The sequence below is a fragment of the Myotis lucifugus genome, unplaced genomic scaffold (assembly GCF_000147115.1).
Source record: "Myotis lucifugus unplaced genomic scaffold, Myoluc2.0 scaffold_53, whole genome shotgun sequence".
Lineage (NCBI taxonomy): Eukaryota > Metazoa > Chordata > Mammalia > Chiroptera > Vespertilionidae > Myotis > Myotis lucifugus.
The window spans coordinates 6,056,750-6,076,255 of NW_005871101.1; the positions used below are offsets into that span (position 1 = coordinate 6,056,750).

The 19,506-nt window shown below is 31.3% G+C and overlaps 1 protein-coding gene across 1 annotated transcript in view; it reads left to right on the forward strand.

Annotated features, from left to right (window-relative positions):
- SI (sucrase-isomaltase) overlaps positions 1–19,506 on the forward strand; it is an 82,164-nt gene that overhangs the window by 17,705 nt on the left and 44,953 nt on the right. The window contains exons 9-20 of the mRNA XM_023753914.1: positions 844–969; positions 1,545–1,676; positions 2,273–2,392; positions 4,212–4,325; positions 8,109–8,193; positions 9,112–9,229; positions 11,316–11,487; positions 13,758–13,874; positions 15,935–16,089; positions 16,921–17,005; positions 17,577–17,633; positions 18,532–18,656. Of these exons, the coding sequence (XP_023609682.1) occupies positions 844–969; positions 1,545–1,676; positions 2,273–2,392; positions 4,212–4,325; positions 8,109–8,193; positions 9,112–9,229; positions 11,316–11,487; positions 13,758–13,874; positions 15,935–16,089; positions 16,921–17,005; positions 17,577–17,633; positions 18,532–18,656 (1,406 nt within the window). The remainder of the gene's footprint in view (positions 1–843; positions 970–1,544; positions 1,677–2,272; positions 2,393–4,211; positions 4,326–8,108; positions 8,194–9,111; positions 9,230–11,315; positions 11,488–13,757; positions 13,875–15,934; positions 16,090–16,920; positions 17,006–17,576; positions 17,634–18,531; positions 18,657–19,506) is intronic.

Here is a 19,506-nt window from a genome sequence, read left to right on the forward strand (position 1 = left end):
TGTGTGTGTGTGTATATATATATATATATATACACACACACACACACACAAACCAAAACCAAAGAATATTCATTATTTCAAATAAGACTGTTTGTCTTAATATAACCAAATAGTTTTAGTGAAAATGAAGTAATAGGAGTTACACCCATCTTTTCACGTGCAAAATCATGTTCTCTGTTACTGTGATTAAGACACTGATAGTCTGTTGTGGGCATACGACGAACCTACTTGGGCTACCAAGGCAATGGAAGAAGTGTCTCCATTTGGCCTCTTTGGAGAGAAGCCAAGGCCCACATGTGAATGAGATAAACACCTTTATAAGATAACTGAGTGGAGGCTTGTATAACATATATTTTATTAATATATTTGAAAACTAGGAGAGAAATAAGTGCCAAAATGTAAGGAAATAGAAATTGTGTACTTTTAAACATCTTTTTTTCTACCATGATGAATATTCATTTATTGAATCATTCAGTCATTTTGTTGCTAAAGGAAGTGAGAGTGTGGTTGGACAGTTTATTTTTTCTCATATCTCTTTCATGCTATTAATGTATTCTCCTCTTTTATTTTACATGCTGAGCAAAATATATCTTTGCAAATGCTATTTTAAGTACTAACTTTCTAATCTTCCAACACAAAATAAACAGAAAAGTTACAAAGCCATTTTTAAGTGTTTCGGAACAGAATTCTAATAGAATACCTAAGACACATTTGAAAATATACTTGTTTGAAATATGTAATTAAACTTAAATGAATGCTAGAGATATAATAGAGTAAGAAGCATATTAATATTAGATTCTAAATCTCTTTATTGGAACTAATTAAATGTCTAATTACTTTAAGCTCATTGGGCGACCGGCAATGCCAGCGTATTGGAGCCTTGGATTCCAGCTGAGTAAATGGAATTATAAATCACTTGATGTAGTGAAAGAAGTGGTAAAAAGAAATCGGGAAGCTGGCATACCATTTGTAAGTGGGATAAAGTGTTTGGGGAATGTATACCACATTAAATAGTGTCACATAATCATACATGTAGGAAATTGTCAGGATAATTATATAGATGCATATGGATTATTAAGTTGCCTTTTAATGATAAAGTACATTTTATTACCATAGATAATGCCCAGTCCTATGTGAAATTTTGAGATGTGGTAATAAATAATACTATAACAAAATACACGTTTAACTGTGGACAAAATTATATTTAGTGTTTTAGTAGGCTTTATTTCTTAAAGCTTACATACTTTTTAATATAATAGTTTATGTAATGTGTAGGGTTTTTATACAATTAATCACATTATATAATGCATATTTAGTTATCACTGAAACAAATGTGAATAATCATAATGCTTTTGTAATCTAGAATTAGAAATACTTATATTATATATAAATACCATTACATCATTAGTGAAGTAAAAGGGGCCTATGTTCATTTACTTTTTAAAAATATTATTTTTATAATACAAGTTTTTTGGACTTAAAAATTGAAGTATGGTACAGTTATTTCAGGACTATTTATTGATACATACTCTGCTAATCTTTAGGATACACAGGTCACTGATATTGACTATATGGAAGACAAGAAAGACTTTACTTATGATAAAGTTGCATATAAAGGGCTCCCTGAATTTGTTCAAGATTTGCATGATCATGGACAGAAATATGTCATCATTTTGGTAATGACTATTTATCAATACAATTTTACTATTTACACTCTAATCAGTTAATAGATTTTCTATCATTTCTTTTTTTCTATTATTGTATCTGTTATGCACCACTGAATCAGCTCTGACTTCTGACAACCCTATGAATGAGTGATGTCCACACAGTCCTTTCCTCAACAGCCCTGCTCAGCTCCTGTAGTGCATGCCTAGCACATGCCTTTGGCTTCTTTTCTGGAGTCGATCTATATCATAATTGCTCTTCCTCTTTTCTTGTTGCCTCCTATTTTTCCCAGCATTATTGTCTTTCCAGAAGAACCCTGCCTTCTCATGATGTGATGGCGGGTGGACAGCTTCAGTTTTGTCATGTTTGCCATCAGTGACATTTCAGGCTTAATTTGCTCTAGGGTCCACTTGTTTGTATTTATGGTGATCCAACCTAACCATAGAACTCTCTCCCAATGCCATGTTTCAAATGAATCCTCCTTTTCCTATTCTTCTTCTTCCCTGTGCATAGTAATTGGGAAAATTAGGGTGTAGATGATTTTAGCCTCTGTGTCCAAAGACACATTTTGCTCCTTGGTGATCTTTGCTAATTCTTCTATTATTAGGACCCCGGAATCGCCATCAGTAAGCGTGCAGATGGATCAAAGTATGCCACCTATGAGAGGGGAAATGAACAAAAAGTTTGGGTGAATGACTCAGATGGGACTACAACTATTATCGGAGAGGTAAATTATAATAATTATTAATGTTGTGTTGGTCAGATTTTCTATGGTGCAGTGACAAAGGTTTGGTGTGTACACATGTATGTGTATTCACTTTCAAGTCTAGATTTGATATTTTAATTGTGTAGAGGTATTTTAGACAGAGTAAATATTCCAATCATCTCTAAAACTAAAGAGATGACTATAAGACTGATAATTTTCAGCGCTATACAAAATTAAAACTAAAGATAAAAATATGATAATGTATATTACAAAATTCTGATAACTATGTAAAATGCATATATAAATTGAGTACTTATAGGCTGTGTAATAAGTTTTATAGTTTATATTTAACCCTCACAGTAAAATGAGATGGTTATGATTAGAATTCTTAATTTATAGGTGAAAACATGAATTTGAGAGAAGTGAAGTAACGTTTCTAATATCACAGAGCAATTAAGAGCAGAGTCAGGAAACTGCCTAGCTTCAAAGTGCAAAATTTTAACAAGGATAAATATTCTTTTGGAGACAACTTCATAAGACATATCAAAACCAATAATATCTATGTATATTGACTTGGTAATTCCACTTCCATAATTTAACCAAAAGAATAAAACAAGATCAATTGTGAAATTATAAAAAAGCATATTTATTATCGCATTATTTAAAATACCAAAGAGTATCTTAACCATCACTTTTTATCTCACTTATCAAAGTGAAAATTTCTGTTACAAGTCTTCTTCAATTAATTCTGTACTCCACCAGAAAGCAAAATTGAACTTCCTCCCTATAAAAGAAGGCATATATAAGTTGAGTACTTATATATTGTGTACTAAGTTTTATGGTTTACATTTAATCTTCACAATAAAATAATGAGGAAAACATGATTAAATTTCAGAATTTATAAGTGAAAAAATGAATTTGAGGGAGGGGAATTTCCTACTTACAAAGCCTATTAATAAGTCACATAATACATTTTGTTAAGACCTGTTCTGTTGGATATGCACAGATCACATAACCCATATGCATAGTTTACATATAAAACAATATTATCCATCCCAATTTATTTGAAATTTAATTCATCTAGCCCAACATCATTATTTTAAGTAATAAGTATAATAATTCAAAGAAACATAAATCATAAAAAGCAATATAGTAAGTGTAGAGTTTAATACCATGGACTTTGACATGAGAGTGCCTGGGTTTGAAGTTCTCTGCCATTTATTAGTGATATGACCATGAACAACTTATTTAACTTATCTGCTCACCACTTCTCTTGTATATAAAATGGGTTTAATTATAGAACCTACTTCATCTGTAAAATGATGATAAAAATAGTACCGGTTCCCCAAAGTTCTAGGGAAGAATAAATGAGTTAATAGTAATAAAAATTCTTAAATCATTGCCCAGCACATAAGTGTCATATATGCATTTGTTAAATTGAAATTATATATATAGTTTTTCCCTTGAATTTTTGGGAAGCCATTGCTTTTGGACTTAATAATATACTTTATTTTATCAGACAATGAATATATTATATGATTTTTATTTTTTAACCTAACCTACTAGGATGCTAAGAATTAAATTAAGCTGCAGACAAAATAACCTCATCCATCCCATTTTCTCCTATTTTTCTCTTCATCAATGCTTCATGTTCTCACTCTTTCTTTTTTTAATTTACTTTCTGTTGAATGCGTTTTAAAGTAGGCCTGAGATTATTATAAATATAGATTGGGCATGGGTTACAACATTATGACTAATAATTCTTGTGCTCAATTATTTTGAATTCTCATTTATTTATTTAAAAAATGTATGTATATATGTAAATGGTCTATTCTTCTAGGTATGGCCAGGATTATCAGTATACCCTGATTTCACTAATCCAAGCTGCATAGAGTGGTGGGCAAATGAATGCAGCATTTTCCATCAAGAAGTGAAATATGATGGACTTTGGATTGTAAGTAGCTATATTAAGCCAGTGATTTTGGACAAATAATATAATTCTTCTTCTATCATATAATTATCAAGTTGACAAGATACATTTTATACTGTATGAACATAAAATTAAAAGGTCTTATAATAACTTTTAGAATGTATAAGTATTATACCTGTTGTGCTCACGAGTTAGACAAGAATAAAAACTAAAAGCTGAAAATAGAGATTTTGTTAATCTTTAGTAATAGACTTTATAGAATACATTTCATTTCTATTACTGAGGTGTTGTATATTTATGACTAATAAGTTATTGTTGAAAAAGCACTTAACAAGATTTGATAATAATCCGATATTAGTACAAATCCAAAAAATGTATTGTCTACAGTAGTCAGCAATTGCAGTAATATAAACCTAAATAAGCCCTTACCCTTTAAAAACATTTTTTAGTAAGTTATAGTATAGAACAAGTCAAAATTGGCTATACATTAAGTGTTTTACCTCAATATAAACAACAACAGCAAACAAAATCCTAGATATCTGATTTTAATGTAATATTTATTACATAAAACACAAATCTTTAAAAGTTTCCTTGGATGAAGTTTTCTATCTGTAGATATTGATAGCCTGCTGCTAGGTATGTTTTATAGAATAATACTGTATGATAGTAAACGATTTAGTATTTTTGGTTATGGGAATTATAGCTGCATTTGGGAATGAAACTATTTGGTGAGCCTAAAAATCTTTATTTCAGAAAAAAAGGATAATAAATCTGAACAGAGAAAAAACATCAGAGATTTTGTTCAAAGACATTGCAATAGTCCAGAATTTTAGAGGAGAGATAATGAGATTCCTGGGGATAGCTATCTTTTCTTTGACTGTTTAGGTCCATAATATTTCTATTTATTTAAAGTCTTTAATACTCATTCAGTCACTATTTTAGTTAATCATTTATTTATTAATTCAAACAATTTGTTAGATAACAAGTCTTTATCTTGCACCATGAATATATCAGGTATTTTGTGGGTCATATAAAGATAGGAAAACCATGTTTTCCGCTGACAACATGAAATTGAGTAACAGGATAAGCATAATCATCAGGATTTCGATGACAGTAATAGAATGAGATGGAGAGGCTTTAGTTATTAGACAAAAAACCTGTGAGATCATGATGATAATACCTAGCTGCTGGTAGAAATTAAAAAAAATGCATCTGCTCTTGAGTTTTGTTTTCAATTATATTATTTAATTTAAATTGAAAGTTCCTTCATTCCCTTTTCTCGCTTGCTTAGGAAACAATTTGAGTTTACTAGAATGGAGTTAGCATATAAATGGTACTTTAAGAATAGTGAGAGAGAAGATGGCTGTACTGTGGAAAGAGAGAATACTCCCTTTCCTACAACCTTTCAAGACTGAAATACCTGATACAACTCCAAAGAAACGGAATGGGAGGAGGAAGAGCATCAGAGAAAGGCAGTCTTTCTGATGCTAACATAGAAGCATTTTGACTAATGCTTCAAATATAACAACATAACATAATAATTAAAATGATTTCAAACCTCACTAAATATCACTGAATTAATTATACTATGTATAAAGAGTGGGAAGTTCTTATTGGAATGAATGCCAAATCCTATTAAGTTTTTTTTTAATTTCTTAATTCTCTTTGCATTATTTTTTTCTGAAAGAATGAATATACAGTAAAAATAAGTGTCATTTAACTGACTTTAAGTCAAATTTTAAAATAGTTTTGTAATTTGCTAGATATATAATTTAGATACCGTGCTAATTTTTTAAACTATAAGTTTAAATATTGAAATCACTTTGAAAAATTATGTGAGCTAAATTTTCATAGAAAAAAATTGAACATAATAGTTCAAGTAATTTAATAAAATAACTCCAATATATATTTTAGAATAACTACATAACTTTCCTTCTTTGTTGTTAAGAAAAATATTTGGAAAAAAGAAAACATTTACTTTTAAAAATCTGATTCACAATGATAAATGTATTCTTTTCAGTACCCTTAATTTTTCACATTAATTACATGTGGGTATGATATGGATGGGAGAAGGGAAGAGTAACAAAGCGAACATATTTCTGAGGAAAGCAAAATTAGACACTTGATTAAGCGAGATGCCTTTTTAAGAGTAGAGACAAGAGATGTGGGGAATAAGGCTCAAATATGTACAAGGTGGGGCAAAAACAGGTTTACAGTTGTTCATATGGAAAATAATGCAATAATTAATAAATAATAATATAATAAAATACTCTGTGTTTTGCATACTCACAACTATAACCCTACTTTGTCTCAATCTGTATAGAAGTACTTCAGTGCAATTAACAGAGAAGGAAAAAGAAATATGTATTTCTTTTATTTATTTATTTGTTTATTTATTTAATGTTTATTGATTAAGGTATTACATATTCCCTCCATCACTCCCCACCCACCCCCACTCATGCCCTCACCCCCCTGGTATCTGTGTCCATTGGTTAGGCTTATATGCATGCATACAAGTCCTTTGGCTGATCTCTCCCCCTTACCCCAACTCACCCCTACCTTCTCTCTGAGATTTGATGGTCTGATCGATGCTTCTCTGTCTCTGGATCTGTTTTTGTTCATCAGTTTATGTTGTCCTTTATATTCCACAAATGAGTGAGATTATGGGATATTTATCTTTCTCTGGCTTGTATTTCTTGAGGATGTGTAGTGTGGTGTATGATTAAAATCTCTTATGTTTTTGTTTGTTTTGTTAATCCACACCCCAGGATATTCTTCCATTGATTTTTAGGGAGTAGAAGGGAGAGGGAGAGACAGAGACAGAGACACCGATGTGAGAGAGACACATCAATGGTTGCCTCCCATATGTGCCCTGACCAGGGCTGGGGATTGAGCCTGCAATCGGACCAGGGACCTTCAGTTCACAGGCCAAAGCTCTAACCACTGATCAAAACTGGATAGGGCTCTCTTATCTTTTTTAGTCTAAAGACTTTACTTAACTGGTTATGGTAAAAACAAACAAACAAAAACAAAACAAAACAAAACCCCTAGTAAGTAGCAAGATAAGTTTAGGGACTAGGTTTCCATGGCAAGAGAATCAGTAAACACAGTAACTCACAACCCTGTCTCCAAGATATGTTTAGGCCATTGGTTCTCATAATGTGGTCTCCTAGCCCCAGGGTTCCCAGACACCCTTCCAGGGACTCAGTAAGGTCCTAACCCTTTTTATTAGGATACTAAAATGCTATTTGCCATTGTTCACTTTTATTCTCTCATGGGAGAATAGAAGTTCTGGCCAAAGCATGTCCTGCCTGGTTGCTAGCAATGCACATCCTAAAAACTAGATATATGCCAGCTGAAATGAACAAGCTATGTTGAATAAATAAATGTGCTAAAAATGTGTACAATGATAGACTCACAGTGAAAAGAGTGATACAATTATTTAGAAAAGGCAGTTGCTTAGTACTTGTAATTTATACTTTATATGTAAAATTAACACTAGGTAAATGAACTACATTTTGCTCATATACAATTCCTCAATCAAAGATACCTCTGCTATTTGTTATCTACATTCACACAAAAGCAAATGTTATTATTTTTCTCAGTATAATGACTTGTTCAGACCCAAGGTAGAATCAAGCAGAGAGTATAGATAAGCAAATTTGTCTTTAGCTTGGAAGCTTATATTTATCTCCTAAAAGCAAAACAATGTGTGTGCCTTAGGTTTAAAAAAAATTGCAAATAATTTAGGTTTATATGATTTATTATTACTTCAAGTCTGCTATTCCTCAATTTATATCCATTTAGGACATGAATGAAGTTTCCAGCTTTGTTCAAGGTTCAACAAAAGGATGCAATGACAACAAATGGAATTATCCACCTTTTACTCCTGGTAAATTTCACTTGGTTATCTACTTAGCATTAACTGTCGACTGGTAAATTCTAGCATATATATTCCTAAATCAAAAAGTTTGGTAAAATTTGAGACCCTGAAATTGATATTTTTGTTTTTGTTTTACTTTTGGCAAAAATATGTATGCCTAAATAAAAGAAAATGATTTTAAATTTTGATATAGCATGTTGATTAATTTTTATTTGCTGGTGATTAAGTAATTAATAAAAAGAAACAAAATTTGTTTGAAATCATAATTGAAGTGACTGATTTTTTTCATGAACACTTTACTATAAGTCTGTGCAGTTATCAGAATGTGCTTGATGAGAATAGTTACATCTCACATATTCTAAAAACTTTTTTTTATAATTTAATTTGGATAAAATAAATAACCAAAGAGAAAAATGTGCTCTTAATGGAATAAATTGCTACAAGGACTGAAGAAAGATGACAATAATTATTGCAACATCATATATGCCAGCAAATTAAAGTACAATAAAAAAACAAAAATTTGAATGGTTTGTAATTGTGTGACAAGTCTACATGTATAGAATTAGATCATATTTAAGTTAACGATTATACTATAAAGCTTTCAAATGGATATATAGATATTTGATATACAATTTAAATGTATATATTTCTATACATACACGTTAAAGGTTATTTTTTCCTTGAATTTATTTACTATTGTAGTTAGGAAGCAGAGTGTTAGTGAAAGTGCAAATGAGTGGAATGTGGAACCTAGTTAGAAATTAAATTCTCATTTTTATTGTGTGTTTTTTTTTAAATGAATATGGCATTACATATCATTTAAGAATTATAAAGATTAAAATATACCTTAAGAGCAAAAATATCTTATTATAGAATTTAAAATAGCAAAGAATTTGTAGAAAATGTTTCTTATATATTTTCTCCTAGATATTCTTGACAAACTCATGTATTCCAAAACAATTTGCATGGATGCTGTGCAGACCTGGGGAAAACAGTATGATGTTCACAGCCTCTATGGATACAGCATGGCTATAGCTACAGAGAAGTAAGTGCAATTCCATTCAGAAACTTCTTTCCTATTTATTGTCTAGAATATACTTGATACTTTACTAATAGAGTTGGAAAATAGCACACATGTAAGAAAAATAATATTTTCATGATAGAGAAATTAATATATTAAAAGCATCAGTTCTTTTAGTATTATTCATGAATTTGGAACTTAGTTATCAAGAATAATATGGTGTATGTATTTAACTGTGATTCTCTTTGATTTTAGAGTTAAAGTATCCTTCAAAATTTTGATTGAGTTTGCTTCTCTGAATATAATTGTGTTCTAAGCATGAACTTCACAATTGGCCTGGAAGGATGGCTCTTCTAGAGCAAGTCTTTAACTATTTTTCAAAACCAGGGTTTTCAATTAAAATGTAATTTTCTATGCAGTATCTCCTAAAAAAGAATTTTCTAATGTAGAGTGTTACTTATGTATAAAAAACAAAAAATGATACAAAACAAAGGAAGGGGACATCTTCTCTTTATTGCCTACTATTTTTCAAGCATTGTATAAAGACCTATAATGCAATAGTCAATAAAACCTAGATCCTAGTCTCAACAAAGTTTTTTTGTTTTTTTTTTATCCTCACCTGAGGATATTTTTCCCATTGAGCGTCAACCTATGAACCAAGAGGTCACTGCTTTGATTCCCAGCCAGGGCACATACCTTGGTTGTGTGCTCAATTCCCAGTAGGGGAGAAGTAGGAGACAGCTCATCGGTATTTCTCTCTCATCGATGTTTCTGTTTCCCTATCCCTCTCCCTTCCCCTCTCTCTCAAATATATATATAAAAAACACATATATGTGAAAGAGAAACAATTGGTTGCCTCCCACAGGCACCCTGACTGAGGCTGAGGATCAAGCCTGCGACCCAGGTAGCTATGTGCCCTTGACCAGGAGTCAAACCCACTACTCTTTGGTCTCTAGGTCAACACTCTAACCACTGAAAACACAGGCCAGGGCAATTTTTAATTTTTATATAATTAAATAACTACAATTTGGTTTTAATTCAAACTCATGTTTATTTGGTCTAAATCATACCATGATATGAAATTTTTTATACAATGTCTTCTCAGTGTTTGTTTCTTTACCTTTTAAACCCAGTAAAACATTACATATTGCATTACATAAATGAGTGTAGAAAGAAAAAACATTATAGATCAGTATTTTAAAGCTAATAATATAGAAAAAACAGCTGAGAATTCTATTATAATTTTACTAAGATAGTCTGGAGAATTTTATATACTAAATTAAACTTTTGTATCTTTTCCTGATTATTTCCCATTTATAAAAATAAAAATTTGCCATTAATACTAAGGTACCAACAGAGATGAGATGAATAATTCTAGTAGTTGTGAATGGTGAACTTCTGGAAACAAACAAAATAAAATACTTCTCAAATATGTACATTTTATCCCAACATTGTTTGCTGTTATTTGAAAATGCAAACATTAATTAAAATCATTGTAACACAAAAATATGTATCGAGTTAAAGTTCAGATTTATACATTTTATATTAAAAATTTTCAATGATTTTAAACTATATATTACAAAAACAAATGTTGAGTGAATAAAAAAGCACGTGTTTTTATTTAATTTGATAAAGGAAGTGATTAAAATCAGAATCATTTCTAGAATATTTTTGTCTGTGTTTGAACAGAGTGCATTTAAATAGTATTGATAACTAAATATAAATTGGAATAAACATTGATAAAATAGTTGCAAATATTCTGGTGTGGCTCTAGAAACTCTATGTAACACATATATTTGAAATTGAGACCTCAGAACTTCAAATATCAGTATTATTTTTTAAAATCTCATTTATTTATGTATTTAAAATATATTTTATTGATTTCAGAGAGGAAGGGACAGAGAGAGATAGAAACATTCATGGTGAGAGAGAATCATTGATGGGCTGCCCCCTCCTCCACGCCTCTTACTGAGGATAGCGCCTGCAACCCCGGGCATGTCCTTTGAAGGGAATAGAACCTGGCACCCTCCAGTAATCAGGCAACTCTCTATCCACTGAGCCAAACCAGCCAGGGCAAAAACCTTATTTAATAATTGGATTTTATTTGTAGAGCTGTGCAAAAAGTTTTTCCTAACAAGAGAAGCTTTATTCTGACGCGGTCCACTTTTGCTGGAACTGGAGTCCATGCTGCACATTGGTTAGGAGACAACACAGCTTCATGGGAGCAAATGGAATGGTCCATCACAGGCATGCTGGAGTTCGGTTTGTTTGGAATGCCATTGGTAAGCAGTTTCACGCAATGCTATTCATCAAAGCTGTGAATTACACTTAATGTTGTAATATTATTTTGTAATATTATTGTCTTAATGATTTTCACTACAATGATTAAAAGTATGTTACAGAAAATTAAACCTCTAGTCTTAGGGAATTTTTAAAAAAAATAGGGATATAAGTAATGTTTATAACATTCAGGAACATGGAATAAACAAAATTCAATCAAATCAAAATAAATTCATGAAACAAATATCAACCTAAAGCATATAAAGGTTTATATGATAATTGTAAAGCACCAGATAAGATAGTAGAGAAAAATCCAAATAAAAGTAAATGTCAGAAGGCTAAATATATTAAAATACTTGTTAGTTCAGGTTAAAAAGTAAAGCTTTTCTCTCTATTTAAAAAAGATAAGGACAGAGATTTTTAAAAGTGTTTAAGCAAAGAAATTTTAAACATAGACATTTTGTAAGTCTCTTTATATTAAAAAAGTATATAATGTTCATTTAAACACTAATGAGGTCCACTACACAACAAAATAAATACATTAGGATACTATAGGATTTATTTATTTTTTTCTTTTATATGCACTGAACAAAATAAAAACAAAGAACCTATCAAATAATAATAACAAAAACACACACAGAATCTTGATTTTGGAAATTAAAAAACACATTATCAAATTATTTATGAGTCAAAAATAAGAGGAAGAAAAATGGATAGAGACACCAAAATTGAATGCTAATAATTGTATTTATATCATAATGGTGAGACATTAGCTAAGTTGACATTTAGAGTAAAAACATATAGTATTAAATGCTTAGACTCAAAACAAAAAAAAGGCTGAATAATAGATACTTCTCCAAAGTGGACATACAGAAGTCCAAGAAACATAAAAACATGCTCAAAGTCACTAATCACCTGAGAGATGCAAATCAAAACAACAAAGAGGTATCATCTTACACCTGTCAGAATGACTATCGAAAACACATCAACAAACAACAAGTGCTGGCGAGGATGTGGAGAAAAGTGAACCCTAATACACTGCTGATGGGAACACTGACTGGTGCAGCCACTGTGGAAAACAGTATGGAGTTTCCTCAAAAAACTAAAAATGGAACTCCCATTTGACCCAGTGATCCCACTTCTAGGAATATATCCTAATAAATCAAAAACACCAATCAGAAAGAATATATTCACCCCTATGTTCATAGCAGCACAATTTACAATAGCTAAGATCTGGAAACAGCCCAAGTGCTGATCAGTAGATGAGTGGATAAAAAAAGCTTTGGTACATTTACACCACGGAATACTACGCAGCTATAAAAAGGAAAGATCTCTTACCCTTTGAGACAGCATGGATGGACCTGAAGAGTATTATGCTAAGCAAAATATGCCAGTTAGATGAGTATCACTTGATCTCACTCCTATGTGGAACCTAATGAACAAAATAAACTGATGATCAAAATAGATCCAGAGACATAGTTGCATAGAACAGACTGATGAATCTCAGAGGGAAGGCTGGGATTGGGGGTGGGAGAGGAGAGAGTAACCAGGGAACTTGTATGTATATATGCATAGCCCATGGGCACAGATAATAGTGTGGTGAAGGCCTGGGAGGGGGTTTTGGGGTGAAGGGAGTCAATAGGAAAAAAAGGGGACATCTGTAATACTTTCAACAATAACGATAATTTTTTTGGAAAAGGCTGAATATTGAGTCAAGTTCATAAATTAAGAAAATGAAAGAATAAAAACAGAATAAGCCTACAGAAAGACATAGGTAATAAAAGTAAAAAAAATGTTAGTGTCATAAATCTAAAGTCTCTAGAGGGAAAAAAAAATAACAAGTCAAAGTACAAAGATAACTGAACATTTGAATAAAAAAGACCCATCTATGGAAAGTTTTGTTCAAAAGCAAAGAAAACATAACGAATGGTAGAATGTATTTTGAGATTAGTTATTTATTTTAGTAACCAATTAATAAATATTAACCAGGAGTAAATGTTAAAAGTGAATGTATAAAGAGACAATGAAGCAAATAAAATTTAAATTAAATATAGAAGTAAAAAGAGACAATGAAGAAAAAGAATAATGCAATTAGATGTAAGTGTGTAACAAAAATGCCAAATATAGAAGCTTGGTTAAAGGAAAATATATGAAGACAGTGGAATGAAATGATTATAAGTCATGCAAATTAATACATTGAGGCCAAAAGTGTGTTATTCTGGCATATTTGAGAATTTTTACATGACAAGTGATAGATATGTTTGTTGTCTAGGTCGGAGCAGATATCTGTGGATTTGTGGTGGATACCACAGAAGAGCTCTGCAGAAGATGGATGCAACTTGGGGCATTCTATCCATTTTCCAGAAACCATAATGCTGATGGATATGAGGTAAATTCCTCTTGCTTTCCCTGTTTTGAAATAAAACATAATCCTACTGTTAGCAAAGTCCTTAAATTGATAGCTATACAAAATATGGTATGAAAGCTTGTAGCATAATTCATGACCAAGAGTTAGAAGTCCTCTTCTCAAGGCCTATATGTATTTTTATATAAAAATGGTCAAATAAAGAAATTATGAAACATAATGTAGTCACTATATAAATATTTTATTTAAACCTAAAGCATATATGAGTGTTTTAAATCACAAATGTTTAAATTAAAGCCAAATATTTTTCAGTCTAGATTCTTGGATTCTAACAAGTTCCATGTAATTTTTCTTTCATAAAATGTATAACCTATAGTAATAAAAGCATAATATGCTAATTAGACCAGACATCCTTCTGGACGCCCTTCCAGGCAATCTTCTGGACAAAGTTGGGGTTGCAAGGGAAGCCCAGGTCCTGGGTGACAGAGGGAAGCCAGTGTCAGCAGCCAGGGGAAGAAAGGCCTACCCTTGCACAAATTTCGTGCACTGGGCCTCTAGTATACTATTAAGGATTTCCAGGTTTTGTTTCATTAAAGAAACAACAACAACAAAAAATTAAAGTCACTTGCAAAGCAGTTTGAGTCCAGAGTCCTATAATAAACAAAACTGGAATGACATATTGGGATAAATAAAACTAATGCTTTTAAAAACATGGATCTGAGCTGGTGGGAGCATAAGTGCAGGACATGCTGAGCTATTCTACCAACTCTGAGATTTCATGCTGTGGGCTCCCATGGACATATTTTTCAGAGGGAATGGGGAAAGTAGGGTAAACCACTGAGTCACTTAAATGTGTGGTGGTTAAAAACGTATTTGCAGTTCACATACTGATTACATATAGGGCCTTAATTCTGTTTGAGAAGGTGTACAACAATTCAGAATTTAACCTGGAAGGAGGCATAATAGAACAGAAGTAAAAGGTATACATTGGGGAGAAGTCACTTTCTAGTCTATCAAAATCGTGCTTTCAAGAAATTTGTGTTTCTTGGGAGATACTAGTGTGGGATAAAGGGAAGGGAGCAGGGGAATGTGGAGAGAGCCTTCAGATCACAATTAGACCTGAACCTGGTGCGATGAAGCCGAGACAGGGGGGTTGATAGGGAGAGTCATGTTGGGTTCTAGGGTTCCTAATTTGAAAGCATTTCAGTCAGTCCCATGTCACATCCTCAAGGGAGAGGTGAGCATTAGAAGAATCATGTATCTCTCAGAAATGGGCTTGAATAGTATTCTCACCATTCTAATTGATGAGCTGGGAGCAGCCAAAGGAAAATTTGGTTTCGGGGTAAGAAACATGATGCCGAATCCAGGGAGGCAGTAGCTGGTACCCTTAGTTAACTCTGTTACCCATAAAGCAGGAGATGTAAGCAGGTTTGAGCACATCATTGTACCTTGGCTGAGCATCAACTGACCTAGCTCAGGCTCTGCGGAGAGCCTCTCCTACAGGTTGCAAGTCTGCAAATGGCCAGGTAGTTCTGTTTCTTGAATCCCCGGGACATCAGACTACCTAGGCTTAGTATTCGAAGGCGATGGTCAGGCTCCAGGCAGCAAGTCCTCAGGAAGCACATTTTAAACCTTCACTTGAATGCTTCACATGGCCCAGAGTGTGTCACATAGCTGAGGATGAAGCCAAGCAGTGGGGAAGTGTGTACTCCCCCGTTAATGGTATGGGCCACAGTGTTACATAGCAAAGGTGTGGATACAACAAAGCATGAAAATGTGATCCAATAAGTCAATCTACCACAAATAATATCAGTGGAAAAATTCCTTCTTAAAATGTATTTTTATTTTCTTTTTGTGTATTTAAGTGAGAAAAATCTACTTTAAAATAAAGTTTAATTAAAAAATATCCAAATAGAAACTAGAAATGTTCATATACTTTGATGATGAAATAGGAGTAATTTCATCTTTTTATGAGCAAGCTAAAATGTATACAATTTTCTTTTCAAAAATAGATTATATGCTTCTATATTAATTTTTATTCATATTTTAGCTTTCTTATTTCAGTTTCTCTTTTTATCCCATAGCATCAAGACCCAGCATTTTTTGGACAAAATTCTCTTTTGGTTAATTCATCAAGGCACTATTTGAATATTCGTTACACTTTATTACCTTTTCTTTATACTCTTTTTTATAAAGCCCATACGTTTGGAGAAACAGTAGCAAGGCCATTTCTTCATGAGTGAGTACAATGTTCAAGAACTTTTATCTTTAAAATTATACTTGCTCATATATTAATAAATTGATGGAGATAGATCGGGATGTCAAGAAGATTACTACTCCTTATTTTTACATTCGTATAAATGATTTGATGAACTGTAGAATGATAGTAGAATGGTGTTTTGGACAAGATTAATGGAGAAATGTGAGTCTTGAATATAATTTAGAAAATGTAGAGAAAGTATAGAGAATATACTAGGGAAATTATTTCAGTAAGCAAGATTAAATATAGAATTATTGAAAACATATCATTTATATATTGTGAAAATCACCTAAATATAGAAAAAATGTAATATAGTGGGGGGGGGGTGCGGATAGGGAAACAGCAACAACAATGAATTGTACTTATCTTTGTATATCTTCACCAAGGCAAGACCTTTTCTCAAGAAATGACTAAAGATCATTTCAAATCCCAGTAAAAATGGAAGTTAATAATAAAAAAAATTAAAGGGAAAAATGTAGAATATAAAGATTTCTGATACTTTATGAACTTATAGGAGAAAATGAATTAAACAGAATAGTTATTACAGATAAAAAATCTTATTATATATGATAGATTTTTTTTAAATTCCAGATACACTAATTTCTTCCACCACCTTTCTTTCCTCTCTCCCTTCCTTTCTTCTCTCTCCAGCATCAGCATGTAAAAATATATAGATTCAAAATGACATATGAAGCAAGTAAAATTAAGCTAATAATCTTTCCCATGGAAAAACTGTAAAGTAAACCAATTAAGGAATTTGGATAAACTCATGTTTTATCATTATGTTATAAACATTGTCATTGTTCTTAGGTTTTATCAGGATACAAATAGCTGGATTGAGGACACTCAGTTCCTATGGGGCCCCTCATTACTGATTACCCCAGTCTTGAAGCAGGTAGGTTTTAAAATTAATAAATTTATTGCTTAAAGGGATATTTTATAACCAAATCTACACTAAACTACAAAACATCTTCATAATAAGTAATACTCAATAGAGTGTTTCAACCTAATAAATGTCATATTAAATTCTAAAATGTGAAAGACATTTTGAAAAATTATAAAAATATTAACTAGATTTATGCTTTTAAAATACATAATGTATAACTGGGAAGAATAAAATTGCATACTTTACTTCTGAAAAAGAAAGCTTTATTTATAGACTCAAAATCAGATCTTATTTATAATAATAAAAGTGTAATATGCTAATTAGACCAGACAGCCAAACGACCTTCCAGACGTCCTTCAGGACGAAGCCGGGGCTGCGAGGGCTGAGGCAGCCGCCATGGCTGTGAGGGTTGAGGCCCTTTCACGAATTTCGTGCATCAGGATTCTAGTACTAATGATAATGAACTCTCATTTAAGTAGACATAGATATTTAAATTTTACTAAGTTGTAAGTAAACTTACAAACTACATACATATTGTTATGCTGTATACACATATAAAATTTATCTTGCTTTATTGTAGGGAGCAGAGACAGTGAGTGCATACATCCCTGATGCTACTTGGTATGATTATGAAACTGTAAGTAACCTTAATATCATAATAGACTCACAAGTATTATATTGTGGAACATCTTTACATGGAAACTTAAGTCCAAACATGTACCTTATCTATTTGCAGTATTTTTGTTATTGTTATAGAAAATGAATAATTTCAAATTTAAATAATGTGTAAAATTTGTGCATTTCATTGTAAGTGAACAAGTATATGTTGCACATGATTTATATGAAGTTCTATTTTTTATATAAAGAGTTATATTATTTTCAAATTGTGAAAATATAAGGTCTGGAGTAATTTTAGAAGAGTGATGACATTTTAATACAGTTTCTATTTTGTATATTTATCTCATTGCCAGAAGAATGAGTATTGACCTAATCTTAAATATTTGTTTTTATATGCTACATTTAAGAAAGATTTTTATTTCAACCCTAAAAAGATAACAGCAACATTCATACACACATTCGATTTATTTAAATAAACAAGACATTTTGAAAAGTGTTTCTTTTAAAAGGCGTTATTTTGCATATTATTTATATTTGTTAGGTAGATCCTTTATTTTTATAGAAACACTGATTTTAAAAAATCATTTTTAGAAACATAGTTAACTTTAAAACAAAGAATAAAATAGAGGTACTTAAGATTATTGTTAATTATTGTAGCAGAGAAATAGATTTTTCTATGTTTTTTTTTATCGTGTCTTTTTTTGTTGTTGTTGAGAAAATGAACCAATTTTCCCCCTACTTTGCTCAGTAAACTGAAACAAAAAGTGTTTTCTTTAAAAGTTAGAAAACAATATTTACTTGGATGACATTAATCACTCATACTAAAAATTATCTCTACATGTAAATTTTGATACTTGTAAAATGGGGTATAAAGTCTATACTACTAACAAAAAATCTTCTTTACTTCCAAATATTAGGGTGTAAAAAGACCATGGAGGAAACAGCGTGTTAATATGTATCTTCCAAGAGACAAAATAGGATTACATATTAGAGGAGGTTATATTATCCCCATTCAGCAACCTGCTGTGACCACAACTGCAAGGTAACATGAAGAATTATAAACTAAAATCTAAACTATAATTTCTTTTAATATTTCATAATTTTTAAGAATCTAAGATTAATGTTTAGTTATTCATCAGAAGAAGTTTGACATATGGAGGAAATTCTTACCAACCATCATGGTTATAAAAAGAAGAATTGATACAAATTTATTAATTTTAAAAATAGACATAAATATATTGGAATTTTATTTTCTGTGCTAAAGATGCATTGGCATTCTTTATAGAATATGTATAATTAATTCTACAAAGTAAAGTTAATTAATGATTCATATAAAATATGAAATGTTAAAGTAAATTCTATATTTGATAAAAGTATCAGTTTTTAAATATTTGGGTTTCTAATACCTAAATGTCACAATACTTTTTATACTGCTATAGTGTTTTACTTTTAAGTTGATAAATAAGGTGGATAGTTCTGTTTAGATAAAGAACAAAATAGAAACTAAATTGTTAGTAAGAGTAAAACCCAGAAATATTTAGAAAAAAATAAGAAACTTGAAAATTCAGGTGCTTCATCTTGCAGCATTCATTCAGGATATGAGGACACAGAAGGCATCATATTAAATTCACATATTTCCTCATATTCTGCAATTCCTTACCCTGAGGTATTTTTTCATAACATTAAAAATATCTGGAATTATATTACTTATGTCTTTGTGTATGTAGTGTGTTTACTCTTCTAGTCTACAATTCCATGAAGGCAAAGACTTGACTTTTGACTACTTTAGTGCCCAGACAAATAATAGTATCTGGCCCCTAATAAGCTGGCTTTCTATTTTCTCTAAACATTTGTTAAAGGAACAAATTAATGAGTGAGTGAATGTAATAGTA